General features: G+C 55.1%; 1 protein-coding gene across 3 annotated transcripts in view; it reads right to left on the bottom strand.

Moving 5' to 3' along the window:
• Positions 1–317: 317 nt before the first annotated feature.
• bicdl1 (BICD family like cargo adaptor 1) overlaps positions 318–16,955 on the bottom strand; it is a 37,872-nt gene continuing 21,234 nt past the window's right edge. The window contains exons 3-12 of one of the 3 annotated variants that reach the window (XR_015929878.1): positions 15,390–15,506; positions 14,554–14,565; positions 11,182–11,328; positions 9,179–9,358; positions 7,362–7,580; positions 7,056–7,199; positions 6,149–6,279; positions 4,691–4,811; positions 4,227–4,336; positions 3,536–3,666 (exon numbers count right to left, since the gene is read on the bottom strand). Coding sequence is in view for 2 of the 3 variants with exons in the window: in XM_088618646.1 (XP_088474772.1) it covers positions 3,496–3,666; positions 4,691–4,811; positions 6,149–6,279; positions 7,056–7,199; positions 7,362–7,580; positions 9,179–9,358; positions 11,182–11,328; positions 14,554–14,565; positions 15,390–15,506 (1,242 nt within the window). In the remaining variant the exon portion in view is untranslated. Of the gene's footprint in view, positions 3,667–4,226; positions 4,337–4,690; positions 4,812–6,148; positions 6,280–7,055; positions 7,200–7,361; positions 7,581–9,178; positions 9,359–11,181; positions 11,329–14,553; positions 14,566–15,389; positions 15,507–16,955 lie in introns of all 3 variants that reach the window. The other 2 variants (XM_088618646.1, XM_088618647.1) reach the window with 2 other exon arrangements.

Below are 16,955 nucleotides of genomic sequence, written 5' to 3'. Positions count from 1 at the left end.
CACAGGACAGAGGTCGTGAGAGGAGACCGACATTGTTGAAGGCTTCTGGGCTTTTTGAGAGAGGAGGAGAGAAACTGCTTTGGGACCACAGGACGGAGATCTCCAGGGGACAGTTAGACCTTCTGGGGTTCTCCAGGGTCTCGGACTGGGTAGAGACCCCGAGACGTAGTCCCTGGTGTGCAGGCAGTTTCAGGCCGGACCTTAGAGATCTGAACAGGCTGAATGGCAGAAGAATGATGAAGGAGAAAAATCGAGTTTCATTTTTCCTGCCCCTGAGCACCTCTCCACTTAAGAAAGACCAGGCTAGAGAAGCAATGTTGTATAACAACCTCCTTGTCCATCTTTATTTTGTCACAGTGGCGTTCACACACAAAAAAAATCTGATATTTCTCTGTAGGAAAGTTGGATATAAAAAAACCCGGATTTTCTTTACAGTTTTTTTAATACTAAAAATAAGCATCTTCCATATACAGATACATAGAAAACAGTACTCTATACACCTGTGTGGTATTTTTGTTGGCTTTTCTGTTTTATGTACAAATAATACTGGTTTATTAAATTCTCCCTTCAATATAGAAAATTAGCCATTCTGTAGCACTGTATGTACATTATACAGAACTTTATACATATATCTATTCTTCTGTACAAAACTACCTTTTAACACAGCCAGTTGTGCACAGTGTCTTCTGTCGTTACCGTCTGTTTGCACGAGGACACATAGGGGGTGTGAAGAGGGGGTCACTGCCTCGCTATGGGGGTTCGGGGCTGCGGAACTGCTGACCGACGGGGCAGACGGAGGCTCGGTAGCATGAATCCGAAAGCGTTTGATTTATTTTTTCCCCCCTTGCCTGAAATCAGGCATTGCCGAAGACCCGTGCTCGCTGGGGCGTGTGTGGGGGTCGTTCCCCAGCGCGGGCCTGGGAGGAGGCTGCCCCAGGGGGGCGCTGTCGAGCGGCGAGCCCACCCTGCTGCCCCATGACTGGGGGAAGAGAGAGTCCGGTCACTCCTGCATGACCACGTCGCCCAGGCTCAAGAGCTGCAGGTCGGGAAGCAGACAGAACGTGCTGTCTTTATACCAGCTCTTGGAACCCAGTTCTCCTTTCCCTCGGAGTACTTCTCTGCACACAGGTGATGGTTATTCACCTAGCGGGGTGTGTAAGGGATTACTCGGTGCAGAACTCCAGACAGGATAGAAAACTCTCTTTCTGTGTCTTGAGAGTGGGGGGGGATTGCAGAGAGGCTGGTGGACCCATGAGCCACTGCTGCAGAGTTTCAGCTGTGAAGAGCCCGATCTGGACCCATTCATCTCAGCTTCATCTCGCAAGCCTGCTCTTGGTCAGCCACAGCGCCGGTGGGGGGGGGCGCTGTGCTGGGCTGAGAAAAAGGGGTTCATCTCCTTGAAGGGGAATGAGCAGCTGTACCCCAATGGGTCGTGCCGCCACCAGTCCTGCTCTGCGGCTTTTCTTAATGAGCCATCGTTCAGCTCGGTAGCTCTGGCTTCGTAACTGAAAGGCTGTGGGTTCGAACCCCGTGTAGAGCACAGCGGTCGTTCACTCAGATCTCTCCAGTGAACCACCCAGCCGTGTAAGTGGGCGCAGACGTGAGTCTCTTTGGATGAACACCAGAGTCCAATGAACAGCCAGGACCCCCCTGTGTGGAATCTGTGTGCATAGGATTTGCTCAGATTAACGTTTCTCCCTCATATCGGCTTCTACAGGTTTTAGTCTCTTACAAATTTCACACTTTCATTTTCTGATGCAGTTTAACGTGTCGCTGTTCCCCTTTCCAGACATTCTGCACTTTTCCACTCTGTGCCCATTCTTTTGGATACTGAGCTAACTCCTCTCACTCTGCTGGCCGTGCTGGGCGATCTGTAGTCCAGACCCGGTTCTGACCCGGGGGGTCGAACCTCTCCCAGCAGGGTCACGACAAACGGATACACAGCACATACACCGTTGAGAAGATTAGCCATTTTTTCGTATTCCAACAATTCGGAATATTCTTTAAAAAAACGTTTTTTTTTTCTCAACAGAAGAAGCATTCTTTGGGTTGGCCCCTGCCGGCACGCGATCAGATGGGCCAGGGGGCTGCGCTCACCGCATGGGCACTGGCCTGTCAGTCCCGGGATCCTTCCCAGGCTCCCTGCTCTGGCCTTCTGTCCTCCATGTGCCCGCTGTCTGGGCACTCCGGGCAGCGTTCCCGCATTCCAGCTCCGGCCCTTAAACCGTCACACAGCCCTCCGGCTGCGTCCTGGGCCGGCTGGTCAGTCCCGCTCCCTGGAACGGCCGAGAATGCAGCGGCACGCGGGGCTTCTCGCGGATTTACTGTGCTGGAGTCTCCGGGCGAGAGCGGATTCTCCCCAGTACTTCCTCTGCGCCTGGGGAGCCACTTGTTGGCGGAGGGGGGGCGGGCGGACGTGCTGGCTCTTGTCCTGATCGGCGCAGCAGGACAGGCGTGCGGAGCTGGGATAGGGCGGAGCTGCCCGGAATGCCCACCTGACTCTCCGGCCCAGATGTGGCTCTGGCGAGCGCGCCGCCCTGTTGTGTTTTGGGGGCGCTTGGGGAAGAGGGGCTCAGACATGGGGAGCACTGCTGGCGCAGCCTGGCGTCTGACTCCCCGACCACTGAGGGGCGCTCTCTCCCCGTTCTTGCAGGGGACTGGACTGGACAGGACAGGGCAGGACCGCACCCCATAACCCCCGCCTGCTCACTGGGCAGGAAAGCCCCACAAAGCCTAAACCTGCCCTTTCCTGCCACCCCAGGTCTCCCTTACTTTGTTTTCAATCACCAGCTCTAAACTGATATCTGGTGATCTGGCCTCAGTGTCTTTTCAAATTAATACAAAGATCCAGCCAATAATTTGGTAGAAAAGTTAAAAAAAATGATATTACAATCAGTGTGTTTAAAAATTAATTAAAAAAAATAAATGTGGATATACATTCTTAAATTGAAAAGCAGATGGGCTCCGATTGGTAATTTAGGTCATTGTTGAAGCAATGCTCTCGAGAAACTGGCATCCGCGCGTTGGTGTGCGTCTGTGACTATTTTTACAAACTAGAGGGAGTTTGTTTTTTTTATAGACTGCTGTGCCCTGCCCTCGCCTGCTAGGGGGCGCTGCAGAGGCCTGGCAGGTGCAGGGAGGTGTGACAGGGACCGATCCCGTACCTCCCCAGCTCAGGTGTGTCAGGAGTGTCCGAGTCTGGCACATCGGTGGCTCACACTGCGGCTTCATGCGCACGCCGGCGGCAGATGCCCTCTTCCCAGCATGCATCACTGTGTGCTCCTCCTTCCTCGCACAAGCCCGAGGGGAGGGCGCCCTCTGACCTCGTCCCCGAGGCCCGGCGGGTCAGAGGCAGGTCCGCCCTGAAGCTGCGAGCAGGACGTGGGGTTGGCGTGAGTGTGGGAGGCCTGTCTGTCTGGGCGTGTGTCTCCCCCGGCCCCCCCGTCCTGCCCTGTCCCCGCTGCCCCGGGCCGTCCCCAGGCACGCCGCGGCCGCTCAGTTCTTCTTGAAGAAGGAGAAGAGGCTCTTGTCGCCGGCGGGCCGGGCGCTGGGCGGCGGGGGGCGGCCGCGTCGACCCGCGCCCCCGGAGAAGGAGTACGCCGGCTTGCGCCACTCCTCCTGGTGCTTATCCATCAGCTGCTGATCGATCACTCTGTGCATGTCGTCCTGGGGGGAGAGGGAGGAGACGGGACACAGCGCTCAGAGCGTTCGGGGGGCAGGGAGACGGAGGTGGAGAGGGGAGGAGGAAAGAGGAGAGAGGCTGAGGGGGTGAGACCAGCACGGGGCCTGACAGCAGCTCTCCACGGTATGAGTGACACTTCGCCAAACTACAGCCACCTGCAACGTTACCGCACCAGAGACCCTGGGCTTCAAAGGCAAGGTTGGAATTCAGACACTTCTTTACAGAAAGGGCTCTGGACCAGGCTGTCCAGCCCTGGTATTGCAGCTGAGACTCCGGCTCGTCTTACAGGAGACAGCTGGACGAGACCCTGGATCCTGCGGTCAGTTCGCTAGGGAAGCCCAGAGGATCCCGTGCCTCCTGAGGCCCGGCTGGGTGTGGTTCGGTCTGCTGCGGCGGAGGGTGATGGGGGGGCTGGCGTGCCGTGGAACAGAGGGGTATGGGTGGGGTTGACATGGCGTGAAATGGGGGCGACCTGGCTTGGCATGGGTGGGAATGGCACGGTCTGGATGGGAGCGCAGGTCGAGATGGCACACTGGGGGCTCACCTCGAAGGCAGGAGGGGGGGTACCACGGGGCAGGTTGGTACGGAAGCTGAGAAAGGCCACTAGATCAGAAACCACAGGAGCCAGACAGTAAAGAGCCCTGAGGAGGCGAACTGCACCAGGGGAGAGAGAGCGAGAACAGAGCAGCAGTCACACGGCAGGGAGGGGGATCAGGGACACTCATGCTGTGGCGCTGGTGCACCAGCAGGCGGCGCTATTCATAGCTATAATACACACTCACACTAATGCACCTTCATGCAAATGTACTCTAACACACACTCAGACCAGTAGGTGGCATTCTGCATTATTAATCATTGATATAATAATACACACCACCACACTGATGCATACTCACACATTCATACTAATGTGAAAAATAAGGCTCACTCATTCAGTGCCGCACTCACACCCCCCCCACAGGCACCCTGCGGGGAGACCCCCGGCCGAGCCCCTGCCCTCTGACCCACCTGCCACGCCTCGAGCTGCTGAGAAAGGTTCAGCTTCTGTTGGATGGCATCCAGCAGCTGGCTGTTCAGAGACATGATGTCGATCTTACACTTGGCCAGCTCCATCTCCATGGCATTCTTCCTGCGGGGCAGACAGGGAGGAGGAGAGGAGGGTGGAGACAGGGGAGGAGATGAAGAGCTTGTGCAGCAACACACAGTCACAGCCGGGCGTCCAGGTGTAGCCACTGGCAGACACGAGGCTCTGCGAGCTACAGTCCTCCTGCCCCTGCTGTGGCCAGCGTGCACAGTGCAGCAGAGGAGACAGCTGGTGCTAACAGGGCCACACACACACACACACAATCCATTCATCACGAAAGAAGAGGATGGCCACAGGGACTGAACTCAAGTCTGCATCGCAGTGGAATGTGCATCTCTGGACAGAACATCGTTTTACTGTAAGGCAACAGTGCCTCCTCACTTGTGGTCGAGATGAAAGATAAAGATTGCAAACAGTGTCATATTGTGGTACAGCAATGCCGAGTTCGTGTTGCCGTATTTGGAAGAGCTTGTTTTCACTTTAGACTGCTGAGCACGGAAATGCTGGGGAGCATTTTAGGATCGTCCCATCTCTGCGCTTTTGCTACCAGCTGATAGAGAGGAGGGTGCAGTGACAGCATGTGTCCACATGGTGGTGCTGTGACCGCAGCTGTTGCCCTCCTGACATCAGGGTCGAGATTAATGGCGATCGACCAGCTGATTATTGCATTGATTATGCGCAGAGTATGTGCTGGTCCTCAGCTTCCCCAGCACAGCTCTGCTTATTTCCCAACAGCACTGCTGCAGGATCCTGCCCTCCTGACGCCTGATGGCTGTCTAACCCTGCCAGCCTGACACCTCCACCTGCTTAGCTGGAGACAGGCCGCCCCATGACCTTGTGCCCCGTCGTGCAGTGAACACTGTCAGAAAGGTCACAGACAGGAGGGTGTTCAGCTCATCTAGCTCGTTTGCTAGTTAGTGGTTAATGGATACAATGAAGTCATGTGGCCCTTTCTGGAGAGAAACCAGGGTGTCGGCTTTAACAACATGGCTGGGCAGCTTGTTCCACACCCCCGCCACTCTTAGTGTCATCCTTTCCTCCCAGGATGACACATCTCAGCTTCTCCGCCTGTGCTCTCCCCCTCTCTTCCATCTGTGCCTCTCTCTCTTTCTCTGCCTTGCTGGCCTCCCAGAGAGCTGAGCTGTGTGTTTCTGTGACACTGAGGGTGATCAGGTATCACAATGTCTGTTAGTGCCACCTAAACGTGTTAACACCTGAGACACCGATCCTCACAAGACAAATTACTTATGCATCACCTTTAACATTGAAAAGTCCCAAACTATTTATCTGGGTCTGCTTTCACCCTGTGTGGCAGATTCTGGCAAAGGGAGGGGTAGAAATGTGTGCATGCACTAGCTGGGCCCTGCCAGGCGGGGGCGTACTTGGCGATGGCCTCGTCTCGGTCCCGGATGGCCTTCTGCAGCTGCTCGCTGGGCTCCTTGACCTCCGCCATGGCCTGCAGCCGGTCCCTCTCCTCCTTCAGCGCAGCCATCTCCACCGACAGCAGAGTCACCTGCGCGGGACAGGACGGGTTACTCGGGCGCAGACGTGCCCTGCGAGTCCAGGAGAAGAGCCTCTGGTCATCTGCTCTCACTCCACCCACTTCTCAAGAAGAGCCTGAGTCATCGCTGGCAAGATTGGTCCAGAATAATAATAATCGTGATTCCTCACACTTCTGTAGCTCTTTTCTGGACTCTCCACTGACAGCTCTTTACAGATGGGGATCCCACTACCGCCACCAGTGTGCAGCCCCACCTGGATGATGCACCAGTCCTCTCCCCACACTCCAGCTTTCAGTGGGGAGGAGAGCAGAGTGATGAAGCCAGAGCAGAGATGGGGATTATTAGGAGGCCATGATTGATAAGGGCCAATGGGAAACTTGGCCAGGATACAGGGGTTACACCCCTACTCTTTTCGAGAAAGGCGCTGGGATTTTTAATGACCACAAAGAGTCAGGACCTCGGTTTTACGTCTCATCTGAAGGACTGCGCCTGCTTACAGTGTAGTGTCCCCGTCACTAAACTGGGGCATTAGGACCCACACAGACCACAGGGTGAGCGCCCCCTGCTGGCCCCACTAACACCTCTTCCAGCAGCAGCCTTAGTGTTTTCCCAGGAGTCTCCGATCCAGGTACTGACCAGGCTCACACCTGCTTAGCAGAATGTGACCTCTCACCCCTCACTAAAGGGACCTTTAGACCCTCAGAGAGCTGGGGGCGGGGGGACCCAGACCCAGACTGCTGACCACAGGCCATGCAGAAGGCAGAGCGAGGAACGGACCGTTGCTGACCTGGCTGTGCAGCTGCAGCGCCTCCTCCTGGCTGGCGTGCGCCCTGCTCTGCTCGCCCTCGTACAGCTCCCTCTGCGCCCGCAGCTCCTCGCCAAGCTTCTTCACCTGCTCCTCCAGGGCCTCCTCGTCGCTGCGCCGCGAGCCCTGCACGCAGACGGGGGGGGGCAGAGAGGGGTCCCCGCTCAGGCTGGGAGCGCTGGCGCGACACAGCGGGGGAGCTGGTCGGACCACGTGAGGAACGCCCCGGTCACTCCCACTCTCAAGCCCACCCAGGACACACACTAAGCCGGCCGGCGTGCGCTGTACCGTGGACTCGTTGCCGTCCAGCAGGTTCTGCATCAGCCGGCGCAGCTCGTGCAGCGCGGTGTGCAGGCTGCCCGTGGGGACGTCCTTGGCCGACGACGTCTCCGAGGACTCGTCCATCGAGGAGTCCGTGGACAGCGCCGAGTCCGTGATGTCGTTGCCTCGCAGGTGTGAGCACAGAGAGCGCACCTGGCAGTACGCCTCCCACAGCTGGAGCCTGAGCTGAGAGAGACACCCGGACAGGTGAGAGTGTGTCTGACTGTGCAGGTATCAGCACCTGGACAGGTGAGAGTGTGTCTGACTGTGCAGGTATCAGCACCTGGACAGGTGAGAGTGTGTCTGACTGTGTAGGTATCAGCACCCGGACAGGTGAGAGTGTGTCTGACTGTGCAGGTATCAGCACCTGGACAGGTGAGAGTGTGTCTGACTGTGCAGGTATCAGCACCTGGACAGGTGAGAGTGTGTCTGACTGTGCAGGTATCAGCACCTGGACAGGTGAGAGTGTGTCTGACTGAGCAGGTATCAGCACCTGGACAGGTGAGAGTGTGTCTGACTGAGCAGGTATCAGCACCTGGACAGGTGAGAGTGTGTCTGACAGGTACCAGCACCCGGACAGGTGAGAGTGTGTCTGACTGTGTAGGTATCAGCACCCGGACAGGTGAGAGTGTGTCTGACTGTGCAGGTATCAGCACCTGGACAGGTGAGAGTGTGTCTGACTGTGCAGGTATCAGCACCCGGACAGGTGAGAGTGTGTCTGACTGTGCAGGTATCAGCACCTGGACAGGTGAGAGTGTGTCTGACTGTGCAGGTATCAACACCCGGACAGGTGAGAGTGTGTCTGACTGTGCAGGTATCAGCACCCGGACAGGTGAGAGTGTGTCTGACTGTGCAGGTATCAGCACCTGGACAGGTGAGAGTGTGTCTGACTGTGCAGGTATCAGCACCTGGACAGGTGAGAGTGTGTCTGACTGTGCAGGTATCAGCACCTGGACAGGTGAGAGTGTGTCTGACTGTGCAGGTATCAGCACCTGGACAGGTGAGAGTGTGTCTGACTGTGCAGGTATCAGCACCTGGACAGGTGAGAGTGTGTCTGACTGGGCAGGTATCAGCACCTGGACAGGTGAGAGTGTGTCTGACTGTGCAGGTATCAGCACCTGGACAGGTGAGAGTGTGTCTGACTGTGCAGGTATCAGCACCCGGACAGGTGAGAGTGTGTCTGACTGTGTAGGTATCAGCACCCGGACAGGTGAGAGTGTGTCTGACTGTGCAGGTATCAGCACCTGGACAGGTGAGAGTGTGTCTGACTGTGCAGGTATCAGCACCCGGACAGGTGAGAGTGTGTCTGACTGTGCAGGTATCAGAACCTGGACAGGTGAGAGTGTGTCTGACTGTGCAGGTATCAACACCCGGACAGGTGAGAGTGTGTCTGACTGTGCAGGTATCAGCACCCGGACAGGTGAGAGTGTGTCTGACTGTGTAGGTATCAGCACCCGGACAGGTGAGAGTGTGTCTGACTGTGCAGGTATCAGCACCTGGACAGGTGAGAGTGTGTCTGACTGTGCAGGTATCAGCACCCGGACAGGTGAGAGTGTGTCTGACTGTGCAGGTATCAGCACCTGGACAGGTGAGAGTGTGTCTGACTGGGCAGGTACCAGCACCTGGACAGGTGAGAGTGTGTCTGACTGTGCAGGTATCAGCACCTGGACAGGTGAGAGTGTGTCTGACTGGGCAGGTACCAGCACCTGGACAGGTGAGAGTGTGTCTGACTGGGCAGGTACCAGCACCCGGACAGGTGAGAGTGTGTCTGACTGGGCAGGTACCTGCTCCCTCTCCTGCTCCAGCTCCTCCTGCTCCATGCTCTGCTCTATTTCGGACAGCAGCGAGGCGTGGTGTGAGCCGAGCCCCTGCAGGCTCCTCTCCTCGCTCAGCTCCTCCAGCCGCAGGCTCAGCTGCCGGTGCGAGAGGCGAACTTCCTGCAGCTCCATCTGGGTCTGGCGCAGCTACACCACAAACAAAGGGCAGGGTCAGACAGCCGGTACTGTCCAGGACAGGACTACAGGGTCAGACAGCTCATCACTACAGCCAGTACTGTCCAGGACAGGACTACAGGGTCAGGCAGCTCATCGCTACAGCCGGTACTCTCCAGGACAGGACTACAGGGTGAGACACGTCTCTACAGCTGGTACTGTCCAGGACAGGACTACAGGGTCAGACAGCTCATCGCTACAGCCAGTACTGTCCAGGACAGGACTACAGAGTCAGGCAGCTCATCACTACAGCCGGTACTCTCCAGGACAGGACTACAGGGTCAGGCAGCTCATCGCTACAGCCAGTACTGTCCAGGACAGGACAGGACTACAGGGTGAGACACGTCTCTACAGCCGGTACTGTCCAGGACAGGACAGGACTACAGGGTGAGACACGTCTCTACAGCTGGTACTGTCCAGGACAGGACTACAGGGTCAGGCGGCTCATCGCTACAGCCAGTACTGTCCAGGACAGGAGAAGACTAAAGGGTGAGATACATCGCTACAGCTGGTACTGTCCAGGGCACGGCAGGACTACAGGGTCAGACAGCTCATCACTACAGCCGGTACTGTCCAGGACAGGACTACAGGGTCAGGCAGCTCATCACTACAGCCGGTACTGTCCAGGACAGGACTACAGGGTCAGGCAGCTCATCACTACAGCCGGTACTGTCCAGGACAGGACAGGACTACAGGGTGAGACACGTCTCTACAGCTGGTACTGTCCAGGACAGGACTACAGGGTCAGACAGCAGATCTGTGACAAATTCTCAGTGGTGGTGACCAGCGGGCTGTTTCAGTTCTGTCAGTGTAGCGGCCCTCAGCCAGCCTGGGCTGTCACTATGGCAGTAGACACACAAGACGCCAGTCCATCACAGGGCGCACACACACACACACACACACACAGACACACACTCACATCACGGCCAGTTTTCCCAGAAGCCAATGAAACTACCTGCCTGTGGGAGGAGTAAACTCACAGAGAACATACAGACTCCACACAGACAGCACCTCAGGCCCCGAACTGAACCCAGGAACCCAGTGCACCAGTGCCCTGATAACACACCGACACAAGGGATGTCTCTGTACTTAAACTGCTGTGTGTGTAGCCATCACAGAGTCTCAGCTTCTGCCAACACAGCGTCGGATATCACAAAACACTTCACAGCAAGTTCAAGAGACCTTTAAAGCACTGAGCGACCCCGACTTTGTAACGGAGTGAGTGATTTCCGCGCCTTGCTGGAAAAGCAGTTAAGACGCAGGGGGGTGTCCGTGTAACACTGACTTCTGCGGAGACCGGCTGGGATCCATCAAGACCACTCGCTCTGTCTGCACTAAAGAGCTCTCTTCAGAAGCACTCAGCGCAGAGACTAAAATAACACCACTCGGAAATAAGAATATTCTGGAACATGGCACCTGCACCTGGGGGGAGACCGCGGAGGATTCTCGCCTGATTCACACAATTCGCCGTGAGACAATCCCGCTGTAAATATCCGCCTGTGCGAGACTTCACAACAGCGAGGGAGTGTCACACAAGGAATGTGTAGGAAAAAAAAGATAAGACTACAGTTTCAAGTTTGAGTATAAACGAGTAACTTCCCGGTTCTGACTAAATTGTTTTTATCATTGTGCGTATTCGGTGCTGTTTTGTTTCTGAAAGAAAGGCTGACAGTAGCACGGGCACGAGGTTCCGCGCGACGCGTACAGTTTCTCGCGGCTTCGGCTCGAGGGTTCCAGCGCAGCGCAGCGCAGCTCAGACGCGCGCCTTGTCCCCGCTCGCGCAGCGCGACACTGACCTGCGCGTCCTTGTCGTGGCACTGGCGCTCCAGCATCAGTGCGCGCTCCTGCAGCTCGTCCGCGGTGCCCTGCAGCGCCTCGTTCTCCTCCAGGATGGCGCCGACTCGCCGCTCCAGCTCCCTCTTGCGCTCCGAGAGCATCTTTATCTGCCGGACAGAGGGGCGGAGGCACAGCGGGGCTAAGGGGCGGCTCCGGACCGAGCTGCTAGCCCGGACCCCGGTGCGTCGGGGTCGGGTTACAGAAGAGTTATCATGAATTCACCACCTCACACACACACACACACCCTCTCCCCCCGGCACCGGCGGAGGTGGGGAGCAAACGGTAACACCCCCCCGCGAGTTAAGAAGTAGCGCCAGGGGCTCGGGACTCAAGAATGTTTGTTGCCATGGTGACCGCGGGGGAGCTGGCCGAGCGCGAGAGGAGGGTGACAGGCTGTTCCCCTGGAATGCGCGGCCCCGGGGATAACGTGCACAGCGCGGGCGCGGGCACGCGAGAGGACGAACGTCTCTCTCACCCGCCTCTAGAGGAAAGGACTGTACACCTGTTCAGACAATCTAGTGCAGGGTTTGAAAACTGAGGACAACATTTCATGATTGCACACACAGAAGTAAAAGAATAAAGAAACGTTTGTTAAGCGGTGCACATTTAATAATAATAATAATAATAATTTTTAATTAAGGTCATGATGTTTTGCGGTCTGCTCAGGCCTCACGTCAGAGAAAGGGATTTTCCGCGGTCTTAGTTATCCAAGAATTTTGTTCTTAAGCTTGGTGGTTTTTGACATTTCACATGAGCGGCCCACAGCAGCTCTGCTCTGACGATGCCCGCGAGAGGCTGTCAGTGGTTTAGTGAGGCCCTGCTTTATTAATCTTTACTAAAAATACCAGACTCACAGTCTCTGCACACTGACGCTAAATATAGACGGAGTTGTGCTTGTCTGAGTAATCAGGGCCCTGCCTGGATCCTCCGAGTCTAATTCCTTCCCAGTCACAGAGCAGCGGAGCTGTGGAGAAACACTGGTTGTGTGAATCAGATGGGAGTCTGTACTAGTCACGCAGGGCTCAGGGAGGTTTATCAACGTCAGCACAGCACAGGGCTAATGAAAAAACGGACATGTTAATACTGTCTGGTATTTTTTCAGTGGAGAAGAGAGTCGAAGGAGAAAAAACCTGATACATTCCAGAACGGCTTTTCACTGCAGAGACAGTGATCGCACAGTAACGAAGGCTTTACAAGGGCTTTTGTGTGGGTTCTGTGACACTGAGTGCATTCTGTATATGTTCAGAGTGTGTTCTGTGTGTGCTGTGTGTTTTCTGAGGGTGTTCTAAGCATGTTCTGGGTGTATTCTGAGTGTGTTCTAAGCATGTTCTGGGTGTGTTCTCAATGTGTTCTGAGTGCATTCTGTATATGTTCAGAGTGTGTTCTGTGTGTCCTGTGTGTGTTCTGAGAGTGTACTGTGTGTTTTCTGAGTGTGTTCTAAGCATGTTCTGTGTGTTCTAAGCATGTTCTGTGTGTGTTGTGTATGTGTTCAGAGTACGTTCTGAGTGTGTTCTGAGCGTGTTCTAAGCATGTTCTCAGTGTGCTGTGTATGTGTTCAGAATACGTTTTGTGTGTACTCTGTGTGTGTTCTGAGAGTGTACTGTGTGTGTTTTGAGCATGTTTTGTGTGTGTTCTGAACCTCAGGTAGCTGACATGTACAGTATGTCACACAACCAGGACACCTCACATGTCCTGTCTGAAGGTCAGGAATCAAAATGCTGAAATTAAAGGTAAATTCCATTTCCCAGTTTCCAAGATCCTGGAAGGTGGCATCATATTTTCACAACCCCCCCTTTAACAAACTAACGCAAGGGATGACTTCATTTCCTGCTGAAAGTCTGGGATTGCTGTTGTATTTGGAAATCTGTTCTGGGTATGGGGTGGAATGTACTGTTCTCAAGCAGGAGTTGTATGTCAGCCTGTGAGGTTAAAGATGAAAGAAAAAGGAAGCTTTATAATCATGCTCTAGCATTCTAGAGAATGAGGATTTACAATCGCAGTCCACAGATGCACACAGAGACACATAGGCAGTCACACAGAAACACACAGACACACAGACACACATAGGCAGCCACACAAAAACACACAGACACACATAGGCAGCCACACAGAAACACACAGACACACAGGCACACCCATGCATGCAGGGAAGATGCAGTGGGGATGGAGAGACGGGCTCCCACACAGACAGGCACCTCAAGATTTCCACAGCACAGTCCTGGCCACCCAAAACTGCGCTGATTACCTCCAGCTGCTGACTTCAGCATTCAAACCCTTATCTCAGAATAGTTCCCGCACCAGAGCAGCTCAGCTGTGACTCATTGCAGAATGGCTAAGTACTCGGTACATCTATGAGAAGCTTTACAGATGGCTAAAGCGTGCCTGGGTTTGTTGTGCTCGTTAAGTCAGTGAACAGTCTTTGTCAGACACAATGCAGCTGCCAGCAGTACTGGTTTACAGGTCAGGTGATGGTCCCACACCCTGTGTCACTTTTGCAAACTGCTGTGTAGTTTTGATCACTTTTGATCCTGTGTAGGGATCTGTGTTCTAGATTACGATTAGAAGGGAACTGTTTTCTAAATTGTAATTAGTAGGGTTTGGTGTTCTAGATTGTGATGTGTAGGGATCGGTGTTCTAGATTGAGCTTGGTGAGGATTTGTGTTCTAAATTGTGACTGGTAGCGATATGTGTCCAAAATTTAGTGTTTAGTGGGGATCTGTGTTCTAGATCATCCAGGTGGGGCTTCGCATTAGTGGTGGTGGAGATGAGTCCCCATTACCTGTAAAGCACTTTGAGTGGAGTGTCCAGAAGAGCGCTATATAAGTGTAAGCTATTATTATTATCATTATTATTAGATTGTGGTGGGGAGGATCTGTGTTCAAGATTGGCATCGGTAGGGATCTGTGTTCTAGATTGTGTTTGGCGGGGATCTGGATACACACAGAAGCCCCAGTCTGTAAAACCTCAGTCAAGATCTTGATCGATGTGATCGACTCACGTCAGCTCTGGTCAGCATTAGCAGTGCAGTAGTGTTGGTGAGGGGTTGGCTTATGTACCTGATCCCTGAACTCTAGAAAATCTGAAACGGCTCAAGCTGCTGTGCACTGGGAGTGCGTCTGGTTTCCCTGGTTTGCCAGGGAAGAGAGAGTTTCATTCCCAATCCAGACGCGGAGGTCGGAGAACTCCAGTGCTGTGGCTCAAGGCCAGACCGTGGCACTGAGGCAGTGTGCTGAAGACCGTCCCTCCTAGGGCCAACCTGGAGTCCCCACGGCGTTTGTGACTGATGACAGACTGGCATGCAGACGGGCCAATAGGCAGGCAGATCTACTTACTTCGAGCCCCTGCTGCTCCAATCCAAGGGAGGGACACAACACAGAGGGCGGGGCCAGGGTTTGAGTACAGGAATAAGAAAAAAAGTTTATGGGACTTCCTGCTATTTTTTTTTAAGAAATGCAAAAGAATCTCAGAATATTACCGACAGAGTAGTGAAGCCTGCTGGGATTCCTGCAGCCATTCTCTAAGGCAGACCTCCTCTTATAGCCATACTGTATATCTTCCCTCTTACATCAGATCTTACTTCACACTTATACCACGACACATTCCTGGTTAATGAGCATTTTATTTCTATTTAGAACCTCCCAGTTAGTCATCATTTCTCACCACGACTGCCACGTTACTGTTCCTGCTGCTGACTGACGCTTTTACCCAGAGACACTCACAGAGGGATGAGCTGTCCCCGATTCTTTAAAACCTGCGTCTGGGGGCTCAGAGCTACAGCTGGGTTCGCAGGACCCTCCGAGTGCAGCACCTCGCTGGCGGCTCGGACCCCCACCCCTGCGGTCAGGAGCGCAGAGCCCTGAGCTCTGCCCCACGCTGGCACCCCTCAGTCCGCGGGGAACCCCGCCCTGCCATCCGGCTGTCTGGCTGCGGGCACTGGGCTCGGGCAGCCCGTGTGGCACGAATACTCCCTGCAAGGACTCCCTTCCCCAATTCCTGGGCCAGAAATTCCAGGGAAACACCTGCAACTACCTTAGAGATCTGGGAAATGAAACGACGCTCTTCAAGCTCATCCGATCGGAATCCGGGATCCCGGTTTAACGTCTTCAAGCAGGATCAGCAGCGGACCGCATGCAGTGACTGACTCGGCCCGCCGGCCCGCCGGACTCACCTCCGCCTGCAGGCTCTCCAGTCGGCACATGTGCTGATTGGTGGAGATGCTCTTCTCCCGAAACTCGTCCCGGAGGGAGTGGACCTGCAGCGACAGCTGTCTCTCCACCTCGGCAGCCTGAGGAGAGAGGACAGGCGCGGTGTTACCAGCCAGCTGTCGGCTCTGCCTATACTGTATGTCCACGGGCAACACAGGAGAGACACAGGAGAGACACAGGAGAGACACGGGAGAGACACAGGAGAGACACGGGAGAGACACAGGAGAGACACTGCAGCCACACAGGCGAGACACGGGAGAGACACTGCAGCCACACAGGAGAGACACGGGAGAGACACTGCAGCCACACAGGAGAGACACGGGAGAGACACAGGAGAGACACGGGAGAGACACTGCAGCCACACAGGCGAGACACGGGAGAGACACTGCAGCCACACAGGAGAGACACGGGAGAGACACAGGAGAGACACGGGAGAGACACTGCAGCCACACAGGACAGACATGGGAGAGACACAGGAGAGACACTGCAGCCACACAGGCGAGACACGGGAGAGACACTGCAGCCACACAGGACAGACACGGGAGAGACACAGGAGAGACACGGGAGAGACACTGCAGCCACACAGGCGAGACACGGGAGAGACACAGGAGAGACACTGCAGCCACACAGGACAGACACGGGAGAGACACAGGAGAGACACTGCAGCCACACAGGAGAGACACGGGAGAGACACGGGAGAGACACTGCAGCCACACAGGACAGACATGGGAGAGACACAGGAGAGACACTGCAGCCACACAGGACAGACATGGGAGAGACACAGGAGAGACACTGCAGCCACACAGGAGAGACACGGGAGAGACACAGGAGAGACACTGCAGCCACACAGGACAGACATGGGAGAGACACAGGAGAGACACTACAGCCACACAGGACAGACATGGGAGAGACACAGGAGAGACACTGCAGCCACACAGGAGAGACACGGGAGAGACACAGGAGAGACACTGCAGCCACACAGGAGAGACACAGGAGAGACACAGGAGAGACACAGGAGAGACACTGCAGCCACACAGGAGAGACACTGCAGCCACACAGGACAGACATATGACAGACACGGGAGAGACACGGCAGCCAAACTGCAGCCACACAGGACAGACACAGGTGAGACACAAGATAGACACAAGAAAAACACAGCAGAGACACGGGAGAGACACGGGTGAGACACGGGAGAGACACAGGAGAGACACTGCAGCCACACAGGAGAGACACGGGAGAGACACGGGAGAGACACTGCAGCCACACAGGCGAGACACGGGAGAGACACGGGAGAGACACTGCAGCCACACAGGACAGACACGGGAGAGACACAGGAGAGACACTGCAGCCACACAGGACAGACATGGGAGAGACACAGGAGAGACACTGCAGCCACACAGGACAGACATGGGAGAGACACAGGAGAGACACTGCAGCCACACAGGACAGACATGGGAGAGACACGGGAGAGACACGGCAGCCAAACTGCAGCCACACAGGACAGACACAGGTGAGACACAAGATAGACA

Source organism: Lepisosteus platostomus, chromosome 24, assembly GCF_059453375.1.
Source record: "Lepisosteus platostomus isolate fLepPlt1 chromosome 24, fLepPlt1.hap1, whole genome shotgun sequence".
NCBI classification, from domain to species: Eukaryota; Metazoa; Chordata; class Actinopteri; order Semionotiformes; family Lepisosteidae; genus Lepisosteus; species Lepisosteus platostomus.
The sequence above is the reverse complement of the archived record's forward strand: the minus strand, read 5'-3'. Positions and strand labels throughout refer to the sequence as shown.